The sequence below is a fragment of the Sinocyclocheilus grahami genome, unplaced genomic scaffold, assembly GCF_001515645.1.
Source record: "Sinocyclocheilus grahami isolate Dianchi unplaced genomic scaffold, SAMN03320097.WGS_v1.1 scaffold1078.1, whole genome shotgun sequence".
Taxonomy (NCBI): domain Eukaryota; kingdom Metazoa; phylum Chordata; class Actinopteri; order Cypriniformes; family Cyprinidae; genus Sinocyclocheilus; species Sinocyclocheilus grahami.
The window spans coordinates 340,742-352,955 of NW_015506257.1; the positions used below are offsets into that span (position 1 = coordinate 340,742).

Here is a 12,214-nt window from a genome sequence, read left to right on the forward strand (position 1 = left end):
AATTTACAGTGACAAACTGTAAATTGACACTCCCAAAATTCCCTGCATGACACTTCATATTTGATGTTTTTTTTTTGTTGAAATAACATGTTTTCTCTTAGTTTTTTTCTTATCAGTTGTGTACATTAGGGTTTAATCTTACATGTAATGTTGTTAAATGAATGTTTATTGCATTATTTCAGAATCATGTGTGTCACCATGATGGGGTTTAGTGTTTGTGTGAATGACACTGTGCACCTTCTATATATAAGTATTGCCCTCCTCAGCTTGTAGAAAAGCTGTTTGTGATGAGCTTTGGTTCATCATGTGACTTTCTCATCACCAGCAGTTTTTGGTGGTTATCAGTGCATTACAATGGTTCAAAACAGATATTAGTACTTCAATATTTTGGGTTATTAACATTACATCAGTTAATGAAATACGGTATTTTATTGTGAATTTAAGTTAAGTCTGTAAAACCTAAAATGTTGCTACCATATTTTTTACGGTGAAGTTCTGGCAACCACAGCTGCCGGTATTTTACCGTAAATGTCACAGATTTTTTTTTACAGTGTACTGCTGCTACAAATGGTTGTTTTTGCTTCGAATGATCTCTTCCGTTGGCGGACCTAAAAAGACAAAGCAACTGGTAATAGCTGTAGGCTATAAAATGTAAGTTGCTTATAAACTGTTAACTCCTTGTTTATTGGACTGCTGTACACTGAAAAACATGGTGGTGAAACAATTTTGACTCAGAAGTCGCTAGTACATTTTTCAAATAATTACAAAGAAAAAGCAAGACATATTGAAAATGTGAAATCTTGAAGCAGAAAAACTGAAATAATAATATTTGAAATAATAATCTATAAGACTTGTAAAACGTATTCCAATATACTTAGGAAGTTTTTGGTAAGGGTTAAAAGGAAATAATGCCTCATAGCAATAAAACAGTGCCCATTAATGGACACCGGGATTCATGTTGAATAAAGTTTGTCTGACACTGGTCTATCAGACGGATGCATCGCGTCTCGCACCGTGGCCGTCGCGTTTTAAAACAGCCTGCCAGGTTAAAAACAAGCAGATCAACTTTTCAAAACGCGTCAAGACTGTTCCAATCCGTTACGCCCCGTCTAGCTGCTGAACGCAAGAGCGCGTCCTGTGTAAACGCCTCCCAACACCTGCGGCGGGGAATACCTTGTGGAGAGCAGCAGCTTACACTCAGACTAAATATAGATCCATCGCGAGGGAACCCGGACACCGCGCTTCCCCACACTGATCTTTTATCTGCATTTTGTGATTAGCTAGAAAGTTTGATTGTATCGGTGGCATCTTTCCCCGTTTTTAAATCTAATTTTTATGATTCAGAAAAAATTGGGTTTCTTTAAAGAAAAAGATCTTAACCTTAGCTACAACTACACACGCGTAAAGCGCATTTTTAACTCATTGTTCTTTGCGGTGCGCACACGCTATCCAACAATTGCGTGCTCGAGGCTCCACTTGCTGTGTCTTAAGAAGCGATTGAGGAGAAAACAAGCATATGGAGATCACTGTCTAACGACCTGTAGCTCGAATCGATCCAAGCAACCTCGCCAAACACGCACATACTTTGTCGCATTGATTTAAAAAATGCGCGTTTGTTTGATGCGCGTCGTGTGATCTGGTGGATCTGCTAGTTTCCCCGCCGATGGAGCCGCAGTAATTCGTTGTCTTTGTCATTTTTACAACAAATTAGGTGGGGCGGTTTGCTTATATTTTGAAGATCCGAACCAAAAAAGCCTTACATCTAGACCACCCGTGATCTGTGAAGACTTGTAAATCCCTATACCTGGTTTCGTGGTGAGGGCTGCGCAATTGCGCAAGCTGCGAGAGTACTATCGGACCTTTCCATGGAATCCACTCCACGCGTGATCACCACTGAGGGTGTCGGTCCGATCTGATGTGGGGTAAAAAGTTGCCGTCTGGACAGTAAATCACATATATGAGGATCAATACACACGTGCTAGTCAACACAAAGCGCAAAAATGCCTATGCATCCGGTGACTTCCACTTTGATGTACCGGGGGATCTGCACCATTCCTGATATCTTGTCGTACCGGGCACCGGTCAATCTACCTGAGGATGAAGTGGAAGGTGAGTAAGAGAGTCCTGATGGTGCTTGAAGCCTATATTCTGTTCTACCATATATTAAAACGACTAAATTATTACACATGTTCGCATCGCTTTTGTGTATTTTAACCTGTTTCCTAGACAGAAGGTCGGTGTTTTGCGCACCTGTTCGGCGTTTGTTCTTTTCTTTTTTTCTCGTTTCTTATTGACCCAGTTTCGATTTATAATGTGTTGTAAGTGAACGTGAAGAGAAATACTGATTTTTTTGTTTGTTTTCTTTTTGGTTAGAACAGTTCGGAAGGATTCAGCACCACGCACAGCGCAGTTCACTTAAAACGCGTGAAAATCCTGTTACCCGTGCCTGTGTTTCTCTATGAGGCGGATAAATCTGATGGTGTGATTTATGGAAAGTAGGTCTATCACAAGCCAGCAGAAAGACCTGTGAGTGGTATTCTGCAGTTGTGACATCTCTTTGGCTTCAAACAGTTTTTCAGCGTGTGTGAGTGGATCAGTAGTGAATCCAAATATAAAGTCTTTGACACGCCATTCTAACCCGTAAAGCACTTTTATTTTTAGATTCTGAAACACAGTAAACTAAAGATACATATGCAATTCGACAGAGTAGGCTACTTCCATAACACAGTTTCTCATTTATGTCAGAAAGTTTACTCTGATGAGTATCCAACTGGATATAATTAGTATAAAAACAGAAGTAGTCACATTATATTCCACATTTGATACCTACAGTATAATTGGCTTTTCTGATTAAAATGTTTTGTGTGATTTAAGGAGAGTAGATTCCACATAAGCCAGCAAAAAGACCTGATCATGGTATGCAGCACTAATGAGGACCTCTCATTTGGAGTGACGACTGTGTCAGTGAAAAACACAAATTTGTTGATACCATGTCGTTCTAAGCATAAAACCAACACTTTTACTTTTTTAGAATCTGAAACATATTGCACTATACAATATGCAAATGAATAGACTGGTTGATTTATACATATACTACAGTTTACCCCAGTGTTCCCCAATAATGGTCATGGAAAATCCCTGAATTGCACATTTTGGATGTCTCCCTTAATTAACACACTTGGTTTATATCATCAGCTCATTAGTAGTGGCACCAAGACCTGCACTGGTGCATCAGATAGAGACAAATCCAAAATGTGCAGTGCTGTGGACCAAGGAAAACAACTGGTTTACCTTGATAAATATCCAATTAAATAAAATCATTACAATGTCATTTGAACTAGACGCATTATAGTCTACATGTTCAATACCAGCAAAATAAATGGCTTTTTATTTTGAAAATAAAATGTTTTTTTTTTCTACTGTGCAATGCTTTTAGGCTACATGTTCCAAGTTCAGGATTAAAAATCACTGGTTTACCTTAAGTATCCACTTAAATAAAATGAGTAAAGTGTAATTTGAACTAGACATAGCATATTCAATACAGGAAAATAAATGGCTTTTTATTAAGAAATTTTTTTTCACAGTTTTTTTTCACCACCGTGCAATGCTTTAGGTAGGTTACATGTGAAATGCAAACTATAATCAGCTCAGATTGCTTCAAAATCCCATGCTTTTTCATTTAACGTCAATGCATGTTCACAAAATTTGAAATCAGTATGCAATTGCAAAAATATAAATATTTGTAATGTAGCGGTCTGTAATTGTGAATTTCAAACTGTGCCATCAAACACATTCATTCAGATGAGTTTTTCCATTAAACCTTGTATATTGACGACTGACTGGTGTGATTGTCAGCTCAGTTCAAAGTGTCTTTCCAGATCAATCTTTTGAGATTCAGGTTTAATTAAGCATCTCAGGACCTCATTGCAATTCCATTCATCAAGGGATGTTTTCTATCAGTTCATTTAGTTATCCTATAACCCCAGAAAAGAAAATACAGTTTTTTTTCACCACCGTGCAATGCTTTAGGTAGGTTACATGTGAAATGCAAACTATAATCAGCTCAGATTGCTTCAAAATCCCATGCTTTTTCATTTAACGTCAATGCATGTTCACAAAATTTGAAATCAGTATGCAATTGCAAAAATATAAATATTTGTAATGTAGCGGTCTGTAATTGTGAATTTCAAACTGTGCCATCAAACACATTCATTCAGATGAGTTTTTCCATTAAACCTTGTATATTGACGACTGACTGGTGTGATTGTCAGCTCAGTTCAAAGTGTCTTTCCAGATCAATCTTTTGAGATTCAGGTTTAATTAAGCATCTCAGGACCTCATTGCAATTCCATTCATCAAGGGATGTTTTCTATCAGTTCATTTAGTTATCCTATAACCCCAAATCTCAGGGCTGCTTCTCATGCTCTTAACCCTTGAAAACCTGCTGGTCTGAACTAACACAAGCTAAAATGCGATAAAGAGACAAATGCAAAAGATGAGAGGTCACATATGGATGTTCCCTGTAGTACTTGATTGTTTGCATTCTGCACATACACAAATACCCACGTGTGAATATGACAGTCAATCTATGTGAAAATATGCGTGCATGTTCGCAAAGAAAAACTGTGCCGCATGTGCTCATCCTAGAACATATATTGTAGTTTGTGTTGCATTTCCATAGAGATGGAAAATAGACAGTAAATATGAAGAGACAAAGCACTGGGTTTCATCCCCATAACAGTTTTGCTTTTACACAGATTTGCTCAGCAAATATAAATGTAGCTCATTGACCAAGTTGTTGGTGCATTTGCCTCACACTGATGAAGTAGGCCATGTTCAATTTCGTCCTTAGGATATATAGTTGTTTATTTGTGAATCTTGAGTTTGAGCCAGATTTTTATATTTTGCTTTGAACTCGTATGACACGCTGGGGGCAGAAACTGAGATGCAATTTGTGAGCTAGATCCGTGCATCTTTATTTTAGTTAGCAATATTTCATCATAAACCCGTCCTTATTCAAAATGAAGAATGAGGATAAGAGCCTCAGCTATAAAGCTTGAGGAATTCATTTGTATTCTCAGTTGAAGATTGCTTAAAGTCTGGTTCATCCAAAAGACATTATCTCCTGACTGTATGCTCACACATACTGGTTAACCCGCTGATAACATCCTTTAAAGAATTAGTTCACACAAAAAAATTAAAATTCTGACATCATTTAGTCATTCCAAGCCATTTTTTTGTTCTTCAATGGAAAACTAAGATGAATTGAGAATGGAGCCTGTTAAGCTTTCCAATTAATTTAGATGACTTGTGCGCTGTATTTCAAGTCTTTTGAGGCGTTGTGTGAAGAACAAACTGCTATGTAAGGCATTATTTACTGATAATCCTCAGTTCCAGTGGGCTGTTAGCCACTGTGAATGAATCAAGTCAGTGAGTTGAACACAAGAATCGAATGAGTCGGATTAGTGAATGAATCTTTAGTGAACTGGTTCAATTGATTCATTGAAAAGATCTGATTAGAATTTTTTTTTTCACAAATCAGACATCGAATCTCACTACATATTTCACATATTTACACACAGGAGATCTTTTTATGAAAAATTTCCTCCTAACATATGCATTTGTTCTTAACTTCGTTCTAATGTTAATGTATTCGATGAAATTCGATGAAAGAATGTATGTATAAAATGTAATCTAATCTCATTTCATCTAGGGAATAGTTCTCCTAAAAATAAAAAATTGCTAAGAATGTACTCACCCTCAGGCCATCCAAGATGTAGATCAGTTTGTTTCTTCATCTAAAAAGATGTGGGGAAATTTAGCATTACTCCACTTGCTCTCCAATGGATCCTCTGCAGTGAATGGGTGCCGTCAGAATGAGAGACCAAACAGCTGATAAAAACATCACAATAATCCACACCACTTCAGTCCACCAGTCCAATGTCTTGTGAAGTGAAAAACTGCATGTTTTTAAGAAACATATCCATCATCAAGACGTTTTTAACTTTAAACCACAAACCGCTTCCTGCTAAAATACAAGCTACAACCATAATATTGCTCTCTCCTGTGAAAAGGTTGTCTAGTCTGAATCAGGAGAGAATTATGCACAGATCAAGCACAGTTTACAAGTACAAACAGTCCATATGTCAGGTATTTTGACGTAAGAGGACAACAGGGGATTGATATTTTCACTGGACAAAGAGTTATGTATGATGGACTTGTATTTTGGCCAGAAGCAACGGTTTAAAGTTAAAACGCTTTGATTATAGACTTGTTTATTACATATACACAGCTTTTTCAGATTTAAATTTTTGGGTGAACTATTACTTTAACACATTTGTAAGGCCAGCCAGAGTATGTGATTTTTAATTATGTGTGGTTGTAGTGGTTCCTACATTTTAAATACATTTTAGTACTAAAGTTACTGATCAATCTTGAATTGTTCATGAAAATAGTTGTATGCAAATTTCATATACAAATTCATTATTACTTCCCTCACAAGGACAAATAGCAAGATTTTCAATGGATAACAGCTTACATTTCGGTTTGTTCCTCATGCAAATATGTGACCCTGGAGCACAAAACCAGTCTTAAGTCGCTGGGGTATATTTTTAGCAATAGCCAAAAATAGTCAAAATTATAGATTTTTTTTTTATGCCAAATTTTTTACATTTTGTAAATAAAAAATGATTTTATGCCAAAAATCATTAGGATATTAAGTAAAGATCATGTTCCATAAAAAATTCCTACCGTAAATATATCAAAACTTAATTTTTGATTAGTAATGTGCATTGCTAAGAACTTCATTTGAACAAATTTAAAGGCGATTTTCTCAGTATTTAGATTTTTTTGCTCCCTCAGATTCCAGATCTTCAATTCAGTTGATAAATTTCAATTCATTTTCAAATAGTTGTTTCTCGGCCAAATATTGTCCTATCCTAACAAACTATACACCAATGGAAAGCTTATTTATATATGTATTTTTTTTAAACGGACCCTTATGACTGGTTTTGTGGTCCAGGGTCACGTATTTTAAATACGTGCAAAAGTCACTTTTATAATGTGTTTTTGTCATTAAAAAGACTGGCCAGAATATTCTATAAAACTCAAATTTGGCTTTCAGAGTTTGTTTTTATTTAAAAGATACGTACTTCTTTTACCCATCATGATTCACAAGAAGCAGAAAGCCTCTTTTCCGTTGGACTTTATTCACTATGAACCAGTGACCCAAATGATTCACATGAACTGAATAAACCTCCATCACGGTTAAGGCTTTCACTGAATGCACATTCAGTACAAACCATCAACCGCACAGCTTTGTGAGAGTGAAATTCAGCTATAATGTGCATGGTCCTCCGTGCGCCGGGAATTACCCAGCTGTTAACCGCATCCGACGTCATGCGCCACATGGTCTTTCTGTGGCATTGCATGACAATCAGACATCAGGCTTGTTTGGAATTTCATTAAAAGAGGTTGGCAGTGGTGACGAAAGCAAATAAAGCTGTGATTAAATTTGGTGCTGGGGATGGATTTCAGAAAGCAATCTCAAAGCCCGTTGTCACAGGGATGGAAAGGGTGCCATTTGCCGCATCTGAGAGCACACCAGCCCCTCTTGATCAAGGCCATGCTGACAGCACATGGCGGACTACACACAGAGTCATATTCAGCCTCAGGGAGCAAAAAGCTGTTAAAGCTTCTTCGTCTCAGTCAAAAACTAAAGAGGGCTTATCATAGAAAAAGTATTTTTTTTTGCTCTTCATTACTCTAACATGAAGCTTCTTCTTAAGTCCACCAAGAGCATTAATGGAAACTAGACTGCAAAAACATGTTTTTCAGAAATCATCACAGTATCTATGACATCACAAGGACTACTTGGTATTCAGTAGCTTCACACACCGCTGTGACGGACAATGTGAACTACGTCAGTACGCAGAGGGTTAGCTAATCAGAACAGAGATCGCTATTTGGGATGGGAAAGATTATTAGTGAGTAACGACTTAAAAAAATGTAAAGATAAAAAAAATAATTAATACTTTTAGATGCATTAAATTGGTCAAATGCAACGTGGCATTAAATGCATTTGTAATGTTACAAAAGGTTTCTATTTTAAATTCATAATGGAACAAAAACAGTATATTTCAAATAAATGCCGTTCTAAATGCTATTAAGAATCCTGAAAAAAATATATCACGGTTTCCACAAAAATGCGAAGTAGCACAACTGTTTTCAACAACAATAATAATAAGAAATGTTTCTTAAAACACAAAATCAGGATATTAGAAGGATCATGTGACACAGAAAGACTGAATGAAAATTCAGCTTTGCATCATAGGGATAAATTACATTTTAAAATATATTAAAATATATTTAGTTATTTTAAGTTTCAATAATATTATACAATATTACTTAAGACATGCAGCCTTGGTGAGCATAGACTTAAAAACATTTTAAAATCTCACTGACTTTTTAACAGTATCTTAGTTATTAATAAATATTTAGATTGACAAATGAAAAATATTTCAACATTAAGTCTGTTATCTTGGCAAAGTTATATTGCTTTATTATATTTTCATATAGTATATATTTCTCTATTTCTCTGTTCAGTGTTTTATTTTTTGTGTTGCTCATATATCAAGGCATTGGAAATGGTGTCAACTTTGAAGTTTCTGAATTCGCTATCTTAGAGGCAATGTATTGTACTGATGTGACATCTACTGATGGAAGCAGATCTGTCTGATTGGCTGAGAGCAGCGTAACCAACTGAATAATCTGACAGATGGTTTCAGTACTGGGGAAAATTCAACCAATTTCCCAATGATCTACTACCATAACAGTAAAGGAAACTGGTTTCTGCTCATAAAAATTGCTCGTAATGGTAATTAACATCATTCTCACTAATGAGAACTACTTATCCTTTGATTAATACTAGTTCTGATTAATTTGCATACTTGGAAAACCATGTAAGTGTTACAGACGTGGCTATGCGTAGAAATAAAGCTATTAAAACACAATAGCTTTAAAATGGTTTCTAGAATGATTTAAACCATTTTGTGTGTCCAGAAAGTCAAAATATAAAATGTTCAATAACCCTGCAAAAAGCTGTTAAAGCTTCTTCGTCTCAGTCAAAAACTAAAGAGGGCTTATCATAGAAAAAGTATTTTTTTTTGCTCTTCATTACTCTAACATGAAGCTTCTTCTTAAGTCCACCAAGAGCATTAATGGAAACTAGACTGCAAAAACATGTTTTTCAGAAATCATCACAGTATCTATGACATCACAAGGACTACTTGGTATTCAGTAGCTTCACACACCGCTGTGACGGACAATGTGAACTACGTCAGTACGCAGAGGGTTAGCTAATCAGAACAGAGATCGCTATTTGGGATGGGAAAGATTATTAGTGAGTAACGACTTAAAAAAATGTAAAGATAAAAAAAATAATTAATACTTTTAGATGCATTAAATTGGTCAAATGCAACGTGGCATTAAATGCATTTGTAATGTTACAAAAGGTTTCTATTTTAAATTCATAATGGAACAAAAACAGTATATTTCAAATAAATGCCGTTCTAAATGCTATTAAGAATCCTGAAAAAAATATATCACGGTTTCCACAAAAATGCGAAGTAGCACAACTGTTTTCAACAACAATAATAATAAGAAATGTTTCTTAAAACACAAAATCAGGATATTAGAAGGATCATGTGACACAGAAAGACTGAATGAAAATTCAGCTTTGCATCATAGGGATAAATTACATTTTAAAATATATTAAAATATATTTAGTTATTTTAAGTTTCAATAATATTATACAATATTACTTAAGACATGCAGCCTTGGTGAGCATAGACTTAAAAACATTTTAAAATCTCACTGACTTTTTAACAGTATCTTAGTTATTAATAAATATTTAGATTGACAAATGAAAAATATTTCAACATTAAGTCTGTTATCTTGGCAAAGTTATATTGCTTTATTATATTTTCATATAGTATATATTTCTCTATTTCTCTGTTCAGTGTTTTATTTTTTGTGTTGCTCATATATCAAGGCATTGGAAATGGTGTCAACTTTGAAGTTTCTGAATTCGCTATCTTAGAGGCAATGTATTGTACTGATGTGACATCTACTGATGGAAGCAGATCTGTCTGATTGGCTGAGAGCAGCGTAACCAACTGAATAATCTGACAGATGGTTTCAGTACTGGGGAAAATTCAACCAATTTCCCAATGATCTACTACCATAACAGTAAAGGAAACTGGTTTCTGCTCATAAAAATTGCTCGTAATGGTAACTAACATCATTCTCACTAATGAGAACTACTTATCCTTTGATTAATACTAGTTCTGATTAATTTGCATACTTGGAAAACCATGTAAGTGTTACAGACGTGGCTATGCGTAGAAATAAAGCTATTAAAACACAATAGCTTTAAAATGGTTTCTAGAATGATTTAAACCATTTTGTGTGTCCAGAAAGTCAAAATATAAAATGTTCAATAACCCTTAATTAAATTGAGGAAAACTTTTCCAATTAAATTAAGCGTTTTCTTAGAACAGATTTGTTCTAATCTTTTTGTATGATTTTAAATTAATTTAGTTATGCCCTTAGATGCAATTAAAATGTCAAGGACATCTGAATACGTTTTTTTTGTGGCTTTTTACCAAACATTGGTTATTGATTTTTCTTTCTGGCATAAATAAAGAGTAAGGCTTATTTTAATTTAGTAGAGTGCTAAATTAAATGATCTTGAACAAATGATGTCAGGCTTACATTAAAAATTAACTCATCATTTTCCAATGTGTCTGAGTCTGTCTGGACTTACATAAATCCGGTATTGCATTAAGATGCATTAGCTTTTTAAAGATTTTAAAGCTGCACTATTAAACTTTAACTCAATATATACATACTGTACAATATATGCTCATTTAACACGGCCTATTTGTAATAACATTTATGTGACCTATTTATGGGTCTGCATGTTTTTGTCTCATAGTGCTTGTGAAAGGAATATTATTATTAAGAATATATCATCCCTCTATTGCAAATTTTTACTAAACCATCATAAAGACAATAGGGTATGCCATTCATTTAAATACAATGAGTAGTTCACCCAAAATGAACATTTGTTGAAAATGTAAAATGTACAGGCCATTCACGATGTAGATGCATTTGTTTCTTCATCAGAACAGATTTAGAGAAATTCAGTATCACATCCCTTGCTCATCAATGGATCAGTGAATGCAGTGAATGGGTGCCGTCAGAATGAGAGTCCAAACAGCTGATAAAAACATCACAAGTAATCCACACCACTCCATTCCAGTCCATTAATTAACATCTTAAAAGCTGCATGTTTGTCATCAAGCACTGTTTACAATCAGTCCTCAACAGTTCGAAACAAATGTGTTGGTGGATTATGATATGAGAGGACAACAGGTGATGGACTTTTTCACACGAGGAAGCATTATTATGGATTATGGACTTTTATTAATTAATTTGTTAAAGCTAAAATGCTTTAATGATGGATTTGTGAACAGAAAAGCTACGTGTTTGTAAGAAACATGACATTAATTGATGGACTGGAGTGGTGTGGATTACTTGTGGATTTTTGTGGTGTTTTTATCAGCTGTTTAGACTCTCATTCTGACGGCACCCATTCACTGCAGAGGATCCATTGGTGAGCAAGTGATGTAATGCTACATTTCTGCCAAATCTGTTCCAATAAAGAGAAACAAACTCGTCTACATCCTGGATGTCCTGGGGAAAAAAAATTTCAGCAAATTTTCTTTTTTGGGTGAACTATTCGTTTCGGGCATATTCTGCCTGCGGAGTATAAATTATTATTATTTTTCATATAGTTTATTTTGTGACATTTGTCTCTCTTAAACGTTGAAAGCAAGTGTAAAGATCCTTTTAAGTTGCAGATAATGGACTTACAGTACAAGTGGTCATTTTATGAATTCTTGTATGTATTACTTAGGTAACTCAGTAATGCGTAATTGGAAACGTGCCCTGGATATTAAGTAATACTTATCCGCTACTAACATCCTACTTAATGATTCGGGAAGCCCAGCATTTTCTAATTGCATTAGACCACGTTGATAAATGTTCTGACTGGAATAAAACGCATTCATTCTGTTATACTTCTCTCTCTCTCTCTCTATGCATGTAATGGCCACAGTAGAAGTAAAATCACGGTTTGGGTGACACGGTT

The 12,214-nt window shown here is 35.0% G+C and overlaps 1 protein-coding gene across 1 annotated transcript in view; it reads left to right on the top strand.

Moving 5' to 3' along the window:
- Positions 1–1,741: 1,741 nt before the first annotated feature.
- LOC107566476 (calcium-binding protein 7-like) overlaps positions 1,742–12,214 on the top strand; it is a 59,841-nt gene continuing 49,368 nt past the window's right edge. The window contains exon 1 of the mRNA XM_016251936.1: positions 1,742–2,109. Coding sequence (XP_016107422.1) covers positions 2,001–2,109 — 109 coding nt within the window. The 5' untranslated portion in view covers positions 1,742–2,000. The remainder of the gene's footprint in view (positions 2,110–12,214) is intronic.